The following is a 15,418-nucleotide window of genomic DNA, read 5'->3' as shown; positions in this document are numbered from 1 at the left end:
TTGAATAAAAAAATGGAGCGTTTATACAAAATTTAACTGAAAACATAAATAATAGATTTTGCTGTCTGGTTTTTTTAGACGAGGACAAATAAATAACAAAATTAGTACAGATAGAATAATAAATAGTACACTAATTATTGTAAAGTAAATTAAAAACTAAAATAAATCTGATCGATTTAAATACCTTTTTAAAATTATTTTGAAATAATAACATATTTTGGTAGTAAATAAAAAGTGTAACATCAATGGATGTCGCCTAAAATTTATTGTTTTAATTAAATAACCGCAAACATCTAAAATGAATATATGATACTCTAGTCACAGACCTCCAAGGAGTCCACCGCATCCGCATCAACCCCCAACGTGACCAAGCCAGTCCATGCCGTCCCAGCTCTAGTGACCACCCTCCAGGCAGTATCGCAGCAGCCCGTGGGGGTGACTACAGCCCCCACGGCTCCCATTACAGAGGTGTGCACTCAATCGAGGCCAACACTAACACCAGCTTCCGTTAGCTCTGTGTCTGTGACCCCACCACCTCCGCCACCGATACCTACACCTAAGCCCGCATCCTCTCCAACCACCCTCCAACAATTTACCGTGCACGGACATTTTGCCGGGCCTGGGGACCACGTCGGCCCAGCGCCCAATGTAACTGTCAACCCCCATTACCAGCCTAATAACGAAAGCATTCCCCATCCCAGGTTAGTTCCTCCACAGAATAGTGCGTCAGATCAGCAGATCCGAGTACTGACCCCTTCAGAAATTATGCGCACACTTCCTTCCCTCTGTCAGGAAAATTATGAACCTCAGGGATTGGTGAGAATCTGTATTCGGTGTGGAATTATGTATTTTTTGAGTTATTTTCTCTATTTTGTTTTACAATGCTTCTACGAGTAGGTGTAATGGTTGATGTGCTACATAAAACTAAAAGTTCAATAAGTTCATAAATGAATTTCTAATTTGTCGGTATGGCGTACAGGAGGAGTATGTTGAAACAGTTTTTATTCAAATTGAACAAATTATAATTATACAAACAACAAAGACAAGTTTAAGAAGAACGCTCACGGTACTATAATCGTTTGTCATATGACATTTTGACATTTAGCCTCCTAAGGAATATCAACAATGCTCATGGTACTATAATCGTTTGTCATATCATATTTTGACATTTGACTTCCTAAGGCATATCAACAAAAAAAAAAAATGATGTTTAGTCATGTAGCATAGAAGTAATGTATATACAAACTTATTCATAATGGAAGAGTCTATGAGACGTAAAATATAAATGTATGTAGGAAGTCGAATTTTAGATCCAATTAAATGAGTTGAATCGGTGAGTTGAAAAAGTTACACATTCCAAAATGGCTATTTTTCAGGAACCAAAAAAAAAACTGTTTATCTGCAAAACTGAATATGTTACAGAAAATGTTTCAAGTATCTATAATACTTACGTATTAGATTTTGTAAAAAGCTGAAACAGGTCAACTTTATTCCAAAAGAAATTTTAACGATACAGGCATCTGTCATTTGCCAACCCTCACTCCCAGTTCCACAACCTCTTAATTTTAAAGTGGGGGAATATACGGTATCACTTATGTAGACAGATATTTCGGTGGTGTTTTCAGGCATTTATGATTTGTCTTTCCTTATTGACATCCTTTGTGTAAAAAAGTATCAATTGATTTTTAGCATTGAACCTCTTAAAAATTAAAACGTAACGCCTATGTTTCGCTAATATGTCAAATTTGTTCAACCTCACCAAAAACTAAATTAAAACGAATTTTTCAACAACTGTAGTAAATTGACTAAACTTACTAAATTATATTTATATTTTTGCAAAATTCGTTTATATGTAGTTATTTGATGTGATGGAAAAAATTGGCATATTAACTAAACATAGACGTTGCGTTTGACTTTTAAGAGGTGTAAACTTTTCAATACAATTTTTTTTCAAAAATTAAGTTTGTTGTAAACAAAAATTATGGATGTCTGAGTAATCCATCGAAATGTCTGTCTTTATTTAAATTAAGTGGTCGTGGGAGTGGAAGGAAGGGTTTTAACAAATATCCCTATTGTTGTAATGAATATAAAAACCGACCTGTTTCAATAAATGTAATGAGTCTTGTCAAATATTAAAGTGGACTATTTTAAACCGCCTTCTACGTGTAATTTAATTACATAGGTAAAACGTCACAACGTTCAGAATATTACAGGAATTAGCTTTTACATAACAGAATTTGCCCATAAGTTAGCACATATACAGTAAATCATCTGGTGATACTTGTTATTAAGTATTCATCTGTTCTTATAAAAATATGCTTGGGCAAAGTGAATCCATAGTTGGTCATAGAAGACAAGAAAATAATGAAGATATTTGAGTGCAATTTTCGTGTATCTTTTTCTTCATGATTTTGTCAGCAAAATAGGAGGGACAATTTTACAAAAGAATTAAAGCAAACTTACTAGCATCATCTGTTATACCTACTCTTTAGGATGACATTCTATGCATTCATTTTTAAAAAATTAATTTTGACATTTTACTCTAAATGTATTATATGCTCATAATTTTAATTTTTATTCAATTCGGGCTGTTTTTTTTTGTGTGAGCATGTATTTTTAAATTTATTTGTTCCTTTAGTACAATTAAGCACTCGCTGCCGGTATATTTTTGATATATTTTTTTATATTTATCCATTCCCTGTATTCCTCGTCCAATATCCGAATATCAGATATCAGAGCTATTCTGCATATGTAATATTAACCTCAATTTGTTTATTTGTTGGAAATGGAATAACTGTATGGTTCATTTAAATTAATAAGTATATTTTCCTATAATGATTATAAATATACTAGGGGTGTGTATTTTGGGAATTATGTTGTCCGTTTATTCAGTTTTGTTTGATATTTATTGATAGATACCAAGATTTTTTAATTCCGTACAAAGCAATTTTTAAATATTTATAAAACCGAATACGACGTTTGGTTTCTGTTACTGTGACTGTGACTGAAGTCACCTTCTACTACTTAAGTAGAAGTTCTACAATTCTACTCTAAGTTTGTACCAACATACACAATGTGGGGCAAATGTATTGACTGCTAAAATTGTTTTAAAAGTGGCTAACAGGATAGGAAGAAGTTTGTTACGAAGTAGTAACGAAGGATATGGTCGATCTTCATTTGGTGGTATTTGCCTTGTTGCCAGGTCTTCCGTTTTTTCGATAATGTAGAGAATTTTAATGTTGTAGGTATTATTATTGTATAAAATTTGAGAAAAATTGATCATTTAGGTTTACTTCAATGAAAGCGTAAAAAAATATTTTATTGGCTTTTATTACAAGCCATACGTTAAGTTTTTGTGGATTGTGGGTATCTTATTTACCCACCACCATACCCATATAACTCCTTAAAGAAAATATGCAACACGTACATATTTCACAATTAACAAAAATTAAAACATTCAACAGTCGCATTAAGAGTATTTTTCTTTATTGCGCAGAGACTTGGAAACATGAAGAGGCGACCACAAAAAGATTGCAAACATTTGTTAATAGATAGAATTACTATTCTATGGTCTCAGGTCAGAGACACATCATCTATATACACATAATACACAATACATAAATGCACAACACATAAACTCACAACAAATCTGAATTTGATATCGAACCCTGAAGTAAAACATCAACCCCAGAATTTTCAACGCAAAACGTGGCTATCTGCAAACAAGATCGAGGCTGGGTGAGCCGATTGTCAAATTTGGTCAAAAAGCGCCAACTATATGCAACAACAGATGTAATAACCTACGTCTGATTTTTTAAAATTTTCTTATTAAACTATAATTCCCACTTTCTGACTTGCTCGTTTAATTAAAGTCATATTGCTACTGAGAAGACTGGTCGTCAACTTAATACTTTTTTTTTTGTTATTTCGAGGAGGTGCTTTTTTCTCGCCAAATTGTATCAAGCTAATTTTACGTGGCTTTTTGTTAGTCGATAGAATGGGTTCCGTATTAGGAACTGTTAGTTGGTTCTTTTTTACTTTCCTATTTCGTATAATACCTTTATGACTTACACTTACATCAAGGTTACTTTGTTGTTTGTTGCCAGTTTCTTGAGACATTGTTGCAGTCTACGCATATCACTAGTGGCGCACCTGGGCCCAAATGTATATAGCTTGTGTTTGTCACTTAAACATAGTTCGGTCGTTTCCAAGGGATTTTAAGAACTTGAAATTCGGTTACTTATTTTCACTAAAGCCTTTTTATCTATTTTGGATTCATCCGCCTCCCATTTTGGTTTAACTACATTAGTTGTTCGATGATTTTATATAATCAGAGTCATCATCATCAATTAGCCTATTGATTATTCAATCTACCAAAGGCAGCCCATATGAGACCTATCCTTCTTTGTATTTCAGTTGTCTGATTATCTCTTCCTAAGCGAATCTCATGCCCTAGATATTTGTAAGCTATTACTTGGTCGATGCTATGGCTCTCAATCAGAATTGTTTGTTGTGCCAAAGTTGAATTTAACTACCGCGTTATCGAGATGGTAACCCCCAGAAACTATAACAATTATATTACATGGAGTACCTTAAAGTTACCAACCAGATTACGAGGATTTATTTTTAAGGTCGCAATGTGCGCTATATTTAAAACAATGTCCTATTTTATTTTACCGCTTTATTGACAATTGGAGGTTTTTAATAATTTGATAATTGTGCATCAATTCTCATCCCCTCCTAAATATAATAATATATCACTGCATAAAGAGAATCTTTAGATAACTATTTAAATGCAAATAGTAACTTTAACTGTCAAATACAGAAGCAATGATCAATAGAAATTAAATGAATTAAAAAATCTTAGTATCTTTTGTAGTGTTATAAGGTCCTGAGAGTACACCCTGTGTTAAATAACACCAAAAGGCAAATATATTTATGCATTTAGAATATCGTAGTTAGTACCCGTGTTAAACAAAATTCTAATAATACAAAACTAATCAACGGAAATTGTGACTGTTTTGTCCTATTTCTTACGCTTACCAATGTATTTCTCCTCCAGCATGTTTTCTTTTTTTTATTTAATTGTATATACGTTAACGTGGTGTTCAGTATAATAATTGTGGGCTTTGTAGCTGTTTGCTGTAAAAAATTGCATCATACTATATTTACATTAAAACTTCTCGAAGTTTTAAAAACACGGTGTTATAGGACCAAGAAAAGATGGCACTGCAACAGAAATCTGCCAGGGAAGCCGAACAAGAAAGGCAATGGAAACAGCTTCAAGCTATGAGACAGCAGCAGACGCAGCAACAACAGAATATTATACACGAACAACGTGTTCAGGGTAAGTTAAAACTATACGAGGTTTGATTTTGGTGCATCATCCCCGACCCATTTTTAAAACAAAACAATTATTTATTTTTAAGTCGCATTGTAAACTGTTATGTATAGATTCTTGCTAGAAAATTACAAAATTGAATTTTTTGAACCGTTACAGTAGATGTCCGAATCTCAGTATCAAAATGGAGTGTGTCGAGCAACAAGCGGTGATGAAATGAGATTTATCTAACGCAAATTTATAAAGATGTGACGTTTTGAAATTTGATTTGAGATTTGAAAATTCATATGACGCCTTGAAAACGTGGTATGTGTTTAAATATGAAATTGGTAAAATGTACTTATAGTCGTTTATGCGGTAGTTCATGACCAGATCAGACCACCGTGAATGTGGATCCTTCACAAGAAAATGTTCATGTTCAAAAAAGGTTCATGACTTCATACGAAAAGATAGACGTGTGTCTATTAGACAAATAATTGAAGTATTGTCTCTCGATATCATGTGGTATATAATATACTTACTGCTGAATTGAACATGAAAAAATTATCTGCAAGATAAGTACCGCGACTGTTAACAGATTTATACCAGCAAACTAAAAAAAAAAACATTTGTAGTTGTCTTTTAATGCTGTATAGACAAGACGTTTTTCTTGCAAGATTAGTGATAATGGAAGATGGATCGTAGATATATCACTACGATGTAGGGACCAAAATACAGAGTAAGGAGTGGACGGATCAAGGTTCACCACTGCCGAAAAAATTCAAGATGCAATCTTCAGCAGTAAGTAATTTCCTAAAAAAGGGAGCTACAATTACATGTTGTTCTGTCTTTGCTTATTAGGTCTGCCGTAAATTTTGGCGAATGTTCTGTAATGAACTGTTTCGCCTGTCTTTATCCTGGTGAATTCCTCTACCATTCCAGAGATTTGTGAGCTACCCACTTCCTTGTAGCCGTTCTTGGTTCCGGTCCAATGAATGGCATTGATGAGCCTTTTTCATTGCCCTTATGACCCTCGTGCCCCGGTACCCAGGCTACCATAACCTTGCTACGGTCTCCTAGTTTATTTAGGGCAGACACACAATCCCATACTAGCTTAGAATTGACCTCTACAGAATTGAGTGCCTTAAGCGCTGCCTGACTATCTGTGAAGATGGCAACTGAACAGAACGTTCTTTCCTGTCTTTCTATTTCTTCCACGCAGTGATGGATTGCCGTTATTTCCGCCTGGAAAACTGTCACATCCTTAGAGACTTACCGGGAAAGGTATCCCTTGATTTGTCCCTACTATGTCGGCTCCCACACACTCCGATGTTTTTGAGCCATCCGTGTACCAGGTAGCAGCAGCTTGTATGGGTACACCTTTATTCCAGTTTTCCCTACCTGGTATCTTAATTGTGAACTTATTGTTAAAGCTATATCTTGTAGCTGTTGCATCGATAGGTTGCCCCATCACAATATCGGCTTTTAGCTCCTCGATTAGCTTTCTGTTGTCAGCACCATGCACGTCGCTGACTATGGATTAATCTGTGCATCACTGATCTGGCTTCGCCCTGTATAAAGATATGAAGTGGTACAACGATGCAGTAGGAGTTGTTTTTATGGCCCCCGTAATACACAGGCATGCTAGTCTTTGTGTATTATCTAGCAGCCTTATTGCTCCCACTTGCTGCGTCTTTGACGCAGAGCATTGACTATCAGTCTCTTTTGTTTACACCAGTCGTCAACTCTATTTAGGGCGGCTTGTATTCTCTCAAACACCACCTGAGCAAACCTGCCCCTGACAACGATTGCTATATCGTCAGCATATCCTAGACAATAAAAGCCTTCTGTGGACAGATTTCTGAGGAGATCATCCACCAAGGTTGCCCGAAGTAGAGGAGACAGAACTGCCCCTTGTGGACAGCCTCTACATACTTTTGGTTTGATGGTTGCTTTACTCAGAGGTGGACATTACTCTCCTATTCTCCAGGGATGCCCTTATCCATCTGCATATTACCGCAGCTGGTAGTAACATTATTAAATGCCCCTTCTATATCTAAAAAAGCGGCCATTGCTATCTCTTTGTCTTCCATTGACTTTGAGATAAGCCTATTTAGATCATCCTACGCAGAGTCCGTAGATTTACCAGGTTGGTATGTATATTGACGATTGCTTAGATGATTATCTTTTAGCACTTCGTCTCTGATGTACCTATCAAGAAGCCTTTCCAGCGTTTTTAATAGAAAAGAAGATTGGCTTATCGAGTTTTCAATAAGTTACAAAATGTCGCAAGAGAATTGTTCGAGCAACAACTACAATAATTCTTTAAGCAGGGTATACATCGTTTGGTGAAACAATCGGATATGTAGTGGTAATTATTTGTAGATACATTTACCAATATTTTTTTCTGGGCCAAAGATGGGTCTCAATTGAATAAGCCTCATATTTACAAGCTAATGATAATATAATTAATATTTCCCAACCCCTAAATTGACAATTCAATATTTGATATTTCCTAATATTTATGCAAAGATCCAGTGGACCAACTGATCTACCATATTATAATAAGGAATTAAGATTTTACAGAATAAGAGACAAAGCATATTATGGTCGCATTTAATTATTACATTATTCAAATTTATTTTTATTCATAGCCATCGCGAGAGTCCAGCGACAAATATCCGTGGATCCAGCTCAACAGTTTTTGTCGGAACAACAAAGTCCCTTGCAACCAAGTACGCCTCAGGAGCTTAGTCCGTCTGCTACACCAACACCAAGCCCAAGACAGTTCATAGGAATGAAATCCCCGACCTTTCCTCTTCCTTCACCAGTGGCTCAGACAGCAATTAGACCTCCTACACCCTCTCATTCTCCACATGATGTAAGTCAGGCAAGCACCCCTGACGGTAATGATCACTTTATTCAATCACCTTCTACTCCTAAACCTAATTTTCCTACTAGATTACCTACAGATCAATTTATCCACCAACCTGCAACTCCTAGGCCCCAGTTTGGAATACAACGGCCGCCTTTACAGGTAAGTTGCTTGTTTACCGAAACATGTTTATGCAATTTATATTATTATTGTACAACTATTTTCAGAACTTTGGTAATACGATGAGGACAGATCAGCAGGATATTAATATCAACCGGCAGTTACGAGATCTTCTCCAGCGACAACAGGTGAAAAAATTGGATGAACTGTTACCAGGTAAAGTTCAACAACAAAGAGTGTGGCCTCCAATTGAACAACAAGAAAATGAGGCCTCAGCAACTACTGGTATATTTTAAATATTTTTTTCTGTGAGATTATTCTAATTCAACAATTACTTTCTAGGTACTTCGGCAGTTGTGGCTACAACAGCAGATACCACTTTCAGGCAACCATTACCGCCCAGCATTGTGCGACCTAGAGTGGCTCTCTCTTTAGCTGGTCGAGCAGGTCCTGGTACTATTAGGGTTGGCCAGTTAGATGCCCGAATGCAAGGCTTGGATCCTAGAATGAGATTAATTTTGCAACAGCAAGTTGGCGTAAGTATCTTCCTCCTCAGTCCTAATACTTTATAGTGATGTGGTGACACCATCAAATTTTTATAATTTTTTTACAATTGTCTTCCATCCCTTTCTGTCCTGGACTAGTTGTTCGGCTTCGTGTAAACCTCGGTTAATCAGTATTTTTTTGACCCATCTTGGAGGCTTGGAGATATTTCCCTAGGTATTTTTCCTTCAACTCTACCCTCAATTATCATTTTTTCATCGTACCTATTCTGGCAATGTGTCCAAAATACTGCAAATATTTCTGTCTAATACTGATACATTTGTTCGGTGTTTAACTCAGGATATTCTTAACATTCTTCAGTATACCTACATCTCAAACATCTCTATCTATTCTATTTTTGGCGTAAGTATACTCTTATCTCAATTCTTGTAACTATAAACAATAGGATGTTTTGGCTCTCTTGTTTTTATATTTACACGGGGAATCTTGAACTTTATTTAATGATCTTCCACTCCTATAAACCTAGTTTTATATAAACCTAGTTTTCATACTTTTTTGTTAGTTGAAAACATATTTTTCGAACTAGATTACATCATTACTATTTATTTATTATAATGAACCGAAATAATGTTAAATATCAAATCGTTGGACAGTCGGCAAAGGCGTTTGTTACATTTAAGAATCCTCTCTCGATATTTAGCTCGATCTAGCGGTTTATTAATTAATTTATTTGTGATAATCTAAATCAGTTTCAATAATTTAAACTATACTTAATTTATAGCAACAACGATTATCTACGGGAATTCAGCATCAATTCGTACGGTTTACCTCGACACCAGCTCGCCCCGCGACCTTGGATCAATATGAACAACTACTCCACAGACCCACTGCTACTCAGATCCGAGCACCTGATCAGCAAAACGCACCTCGAATGACTTTAAATCAAGCTAGCGTCATTCAAAGACCGCAAATGGTACAACCTACTCAAAGTACTCCTGCAACTAGTGCTGCTGATAGTAATCCCAGTGAAGAAGGTATTCCCGATAATGTTACTGCTGAACTGGAAAAGCTTGAACAGGAAACAGGTATACTCTTCTTTAACGAATATTTATTTATATTAAAAATATTGTGAATATCATTTATTAAAAGTTAAAATTTTTGGTCTGTTATAATAACGCGGCATTATGTATTTCTGTTTTGTGTTAGGTACTATGGTAGAGTTACAAGGTGTCAGTGAGATCCTCGGAGGGCTGGGAGATGACGACGATGAACTTTTAGCTGAAATGGGTGCCGATTTCAATATCCTAGAGTATGCCGATCCTGAGCTGGAAGCTTTAACAGGCGGCAAAACAAATATATTAGATCTGGAACTCGAGGAAGAACCAGTGAAGAAAGAGAAAATAGTATCCAGTGCAGAAAACCAACCGACTAATCAAACAGTAAACGCTATTTCGAGCCCTGTGAAACCTAAACATGAAGAACCAGTTGAAACGCCTGCTCCAAAACCAGAGCCCGCTTCTCTACCGCCGCCGCCTCCTCCTTTGGCATTGCCACAACAACAGCCTGCGCCTGTCCAACATACACCACCTGTCGCTATTCAACAACCAACTCCACATCCTCCGCAAGTACAACCAACAATGCACTTGACGCCCCAACAGATTCATCAACAGATGGTACATCAGGTAATTTAATTAATGGACTTAAAATGTGCAGTGTTGAATTGTTTGTTTTTTCAGGTTCAACAGGCAGCAGCTCAAGGCAGACCCATGCCACCGGGGTCAAAGATGCAAACGCCTGATGGATTTATTGGTATTGTAATGCCTAATAATAGCGTGCAACTACAGATACCTCAAAACTATCAACAAAGGCTATTACTCTTACAACAATGTAAGTAATGTAAAAAAAATATGAATCATGTGTGATCACATTCGTTATGAATATTTCCCATCATTAGTAGTACTACAGTCCTTAGACGGCATCGACGTTCAAAAATGTCCTGCGAAATACTGTTCTATTCTGCACTTGGGTTGTGTCCCCATATTGCTTGTCAATCAGCTCGTCACTCAGCGTCTTACATTACCTAGTCTATCCACCTGAGGTTTGGTTTAGCTCCTTCCTGGTACCCGCCGGTTGAGCGTTTGTGATTCTTTTGATCATATTTGATTCTAGTGCCCGGGCTACCTAAATGCCCAGGCTATTTCAGATGCATTTGTTTAATTGTAGTAAAAATGTCTTCTCAGCCTAACTTGTGCTTATATACTTCTGTAGTTCTTGCCATGATGTCCATAAGCGTCTGCTATAGTCTGGATTGATTTATTAAATATACTCATTGACATTAGAAGTGTTACACCCAGAAGGAATAATTTCTTGAACTTAATTTTTTGGCAACATGGTACATATAGATCAAAAATGAAACGATAACGTTGTCAAAGAATTTTTATTAACAAGTAATCAAAAAAATGAGATGATCGATGTCTGCTTGTGGCACCTCGTTCCAAGCAACTTGAACTTCATGTATTAACTGTGTCAGAGTCTGTGGAGGATGGTGCATAGTGGACAGTCTCCTTCCCATCATATCCCATACATGTTCGATAGGATTTAAATCTGGAGCACGGGGCGGCCACGGCAAAACATTAACGCCAGCTTCTTGGAGAAAGTCCATAGTTTGACAAGTAATATGGGGACGCGCGTTGTCTTGCTGAAAAAGGACGTCTCGACGGCCGTCGAGATAAGGCAGTAAAGTGGTTTGTAAGATGTCATCAACATAACGCGCAGCTGTCATATTGCCTCGAATAAACACAATGGTGATCGGCTACCATAGCCCCCCATTCTGCCACCCAATGCTGCCGTTCTCTGCACCAATTCAAATGTTGATGACAGTAGTCCGCAGTCAAAGGAAGCACTAGTCGTGGGCGGAATGAAACCAGTTCAAAGGCTCGAATGCGACGGTATAGTTTACTCATACTAACAGGTCTACCTACTACTCCAAACGATTGGTCGGCAATTTGACGCGTAGTAGCAAAACGGTCTCGAAGTGCCAGTAATCTAAAGCGCCTATCTTGACGCTCTGTGGTACTCCTTGGTTGACCAGTTGTCTTCTTCGTGTTCCTCTACCTTTGTTTGTCCACACACGACAGAGGCGCATAACCGTCATTGCCGTACAATTAACACGACGGAAAATTTAGCGATACGACAAACCCATATCTATATAAGCAGTAATTCTATCCCTGTCAAAATCGCTAACATGGACTAAAGAAGCATTAACACTATTATAATTTGTGCTACAGTTGCTGTTTTTAGATCAACTGTCAGGTCATGCGTTCAAAGAGCAAAAGATTTCCATTTATTTTGCATATGGTCCATGTTTCGGATCCGTATCTAAGTATTAATTAGTAAAATAAGAGTTTTGTAAATTGTTATTTTTGTTTTATTAACAAAGTAAGATTTGTGCGCTAGTAGTGTTTTCCATTTAATTTCTTCTGTTATAGAGTTCTCATTTGTCACAAGGAAGCTTATACAGATTTGGAATTTTTTAACGGAACAGAATTTTTAATACAATAACTGACATTCCCTGATTTGCAATTAGCTAGCGTAAATTTCAATACAACAACGTCGCGATGTTTTATAATTAATTCATTTGTTCGACTGAACTCCCTCTTCAGTCGATATCCTACCACCGCACCGCACCTGACCAAACGCAAACGATCATCGTATGGTTAAATCTAGCCGCCAGTGTAAAAACGGAATCCAGGTAGAATGCACGACAATTTGCCAAAAACGTACAATTTTACGTAGGTATGGAATTAAAAATATTATTTAACTAAAAAATTGTTATGTTTTATTGCCAAAATGGCTGAAAAAAGTAGATTTCTAAAAATAAAAATAAAAAGGAATTGTTCATCAACCTCAAATCTGTTGTATATTTAGATACTCTCATATCCCTGAGCATTTCCGGTATAATGCTCCTACAAAGATGAATTATTTTGTCTCTCAATTCCGCTAAATTTCGGGCTCTTTTAAAAACATGTCGATAAACACTTGCTTTCAAATATCCCCTAAGAAAAAAATCATTTGGGGATAAGTCTAGTGATCTGGGAGGCCACTTGATCGTACCACGAGAAGAAATTAATTTATTTCCAAAAATGGTTTCTAAATAATTTTGAACTGTTCGTGTATTGTGAGCGGGGCAGTCGTCTTGCTGAAACCAAATATCGTCAAAGTTGACAGGAAGTTATTGAACTGCCAGAATAATTTGATTTTGTAACAATTTTAAATATTTATTGCCGTTAAATTTCCATCAAAAAATGGTCCGCCGATATAGTCCCCCAAAATACCTGTCCAAACATTAAGTTTTTGGGGATATTGTGTTCGTACTAGAATACTCAAGTGTTTATTATGCCAGAGACCAATATCGTACGACAAAAGGATTGTTTCCGATGTAACGAAAATGTCTATTTATCAGTAAACAAAACGTTTTTTTTTAATATTCATTTTTATTTTGTTTATCCATCAGTTCACAAAATTCCATTCGTTTGAAATTGTTCTCGGCTAATAACTCTTGAGTAGTTGAAACTTTAAAACAACGGTAACCGTTTCGTTTCAAAATATTCCTGACTGTCCTATCATTCATGTCAACTTCTTCAGCAATAGTTTTGCGTGAACAAGGATCACTAGTTTGAGCAACACTACAAACCTCAATTTTCTTATTTTGCCGAACTTCGTTGATGATTTTCTCTCGTGGTAGAGATCCGTACATTTTCGAAATTTTTTTTATACAACCAAACGATTCAAATTCTTTAATAATTCGACTTATAGTTGATTGTGTCGGTGTTGGCTTATCTTCATAGGTACAAGTAAATAAATTTATAATGTCACGGTTCGAGTTGCCCCCAAAATAACATTTTAAAATTTGTACTTTTTCTTCGTTTGTATACATGGTTAGAAACACTACTTTTATTTTAGGTTATGGCATTATAATGAGAAGCAAAGGTATTTGATTTTCTCCGCCAGTGATGTTCCTTGGGACTGTTGCCAAATCGGTAGATACCTTCTGCAAAAATCGGTAGATTTTGATATATACACCCTTTTAAATTATAAACAATGTTTGGAATAATAAGTGTATTAAAGTATAAATTAACCAATTCAAATAATACCTAATGAACACAAACAAAAATTGTTGTTAATAAAACATTATTATCTGCACAAAAATATAGAATTTCGAATATTCCAAACGGAGCAGAAAAAGTCGGTAGACGGATGACGAAACAACACTGTCGGCGTACGCGTACCAAATACACTGGTTCAAATCGCGAAAGAGCAGCAATCCAGTGGAACAAACATATTAATTATAAAACTTCGCGACGTTGTATTGAAATTTATATTGGTTAATTGCAAATCAGCGAATCTCAGTAATTGTATTAAAAATCCTATGTTCCTATAAACAATTTCCAAATGTGTATACGTGATTTTGAGTACTACTTTAAAGTTAGAATCGTAGACGGGTAAATTATAACACAATATATCTGGCTCCGCTGTTGGTTGTTGATTAATGCCATCACTTTCGTTTTCTCCTCGTTTATTTGCAGAAACATATTTTTTGAGATGGTCTAAAAAATAGTTCACATACTTAACCTATACAATTAAGTGCCTGTAATTTAAGATTTCGTAAAATGGTTCTCTGTTTTCTTAATTTTTCGTCTCTTTCCGCTTTCTACAAAATACGCCAATGCCTATCGTAGTGTGTTCCAAAGGTTTGTAAACCTTCGCCACGTATTTGCACTTTGAAGATAACTTATAGCCCTGACCATTCTAGTTTGCCGGGGACGTTAAATTATCATATACATGTTTATTTCAGTTCAAAATCAGAAACTTCAAATGCGCGTAGGCACTACAACTCCACGAGTAGCGGTGGTGGCACAGAGTCAGCTACCAGTCGGTTTGGCGACTGGCCCCAGAATGGTTGCGGCACCACCGCCCCCACCACCTCCGCCGTACCCAGGTCCACCGCCGCCGTATCCAGGAAACGCGGCTCAACATCAACAGGTAAATATTTGCTATGTACTAGTTTGTATTTCAGCATGAGGTGTTTTGGTTTTTCTTTGTTTATATTATGATGTTTAGTATTAATTTATCATTTTGCATCGACTTTTATAACAAAATTTAACAATTAACATCTGATCAGAAGTAATATCAAGAATATTCAGAGTTTATTAAGCATACAAAATATTTAGACGTTTTTAATCTAGATTCTCATTTAACAATTAGTGATATACTCTGAAGCTTTTATTTATTTAAAAGTTGTAAATTTTTAACTTTATACAAATACTCATGTACCACTCAAATAATATGGTATTAGAATATAGGGTTCCGCAGATTAGAAATATGAAAGATCTTTTCTGTATACCCTTTTTTTCCTGGTTCATTCTTATCCCACGAGGAACTAGAGAATTGTCACTTCCAACTATGAGATCCGTATGCCCCGAATTAGCGACTAAAGAATCAAAGGCTTTGCCATCAGGAAAAGGTCACACGGCTCCCGGATGTGCGGATTAGACCATAGCAGTATGTCTCTAGCACATCAGAAGACACGGCTTAGCTAA

At 36.3% G+C, this 15,418-nt stretch overlaps 1 protein-coding gene across 6 annotated transcripts in view; it reads left to right on the top strand.

The window, feature by feature from the left end:
- The window catches only part of LOC140439295 (uncharacterized), a 106,515-nt gene that overhangs the window by 44,914 nt on the left and 46,183 nt on the right, over positions 1-15,418 (top strand). For 2 of the 6 annotated variants that reach the window (XM_072529117.1, XM_072529119.1), the window contains exons 18-26: positions 319-816; positions 5,212-5,347; positions 7,975-8,357; positions 8,423-8,600; positions 8,658-8,851; positions 9,601-9,904; positions 10,026-10,501; positions 10,556-10,706; positions 14,674-14,861. In XM_072529117.1, coding sequence (XP_072385218.1) covers positions 319-816; positions 5,212-5,347; positions 7,975-8,357; positions 8,423-8,600; positions 8,658-8,851; positions 9,601-9,904; positions 10,026-10,501; positions 10,556-10,706; positions 14,674-14,861 — 2,508 coding nt within the window. The remainder of the gene's footprint in view (positions 1-318; positions 817-5,211; positions 5,348-7,974; positions 8,358-8,422; positions 8,601-8,657; positions 8,852-9,600; positions 9,905-10,025; positions 10,502-10,555; positions 10,707-14,673; positions 14,862-15,418) is intronic. The other 4 variants (XM_072529121.1, XM_072529120.1, XM_072529118.1 and 1 more) reach the window with 3 other exon arrangements.

The sequence above is a fragment of the Diabrotica undecimpunctata genome, chromosome 4, assembly GCF_040954645.1.
Source record: "Diabrotica undecimpunctata isolate CICGRU chromosome 4, icDiaUnde3, whole genome shotgun sequence".
Classification (NCBI taxonomy): Eukaryota; Metazoa; Arthropoda; class Insecta; order Coleoptera; family Chrysomelidae; genus Diabrotica; species Diabrotica undecimpunctata.
The sequence above is the reverse complement of the archived record's forward strand: the minus strand, read 5'-3'. Positions and strand labels throughout refer to the sequence as shown.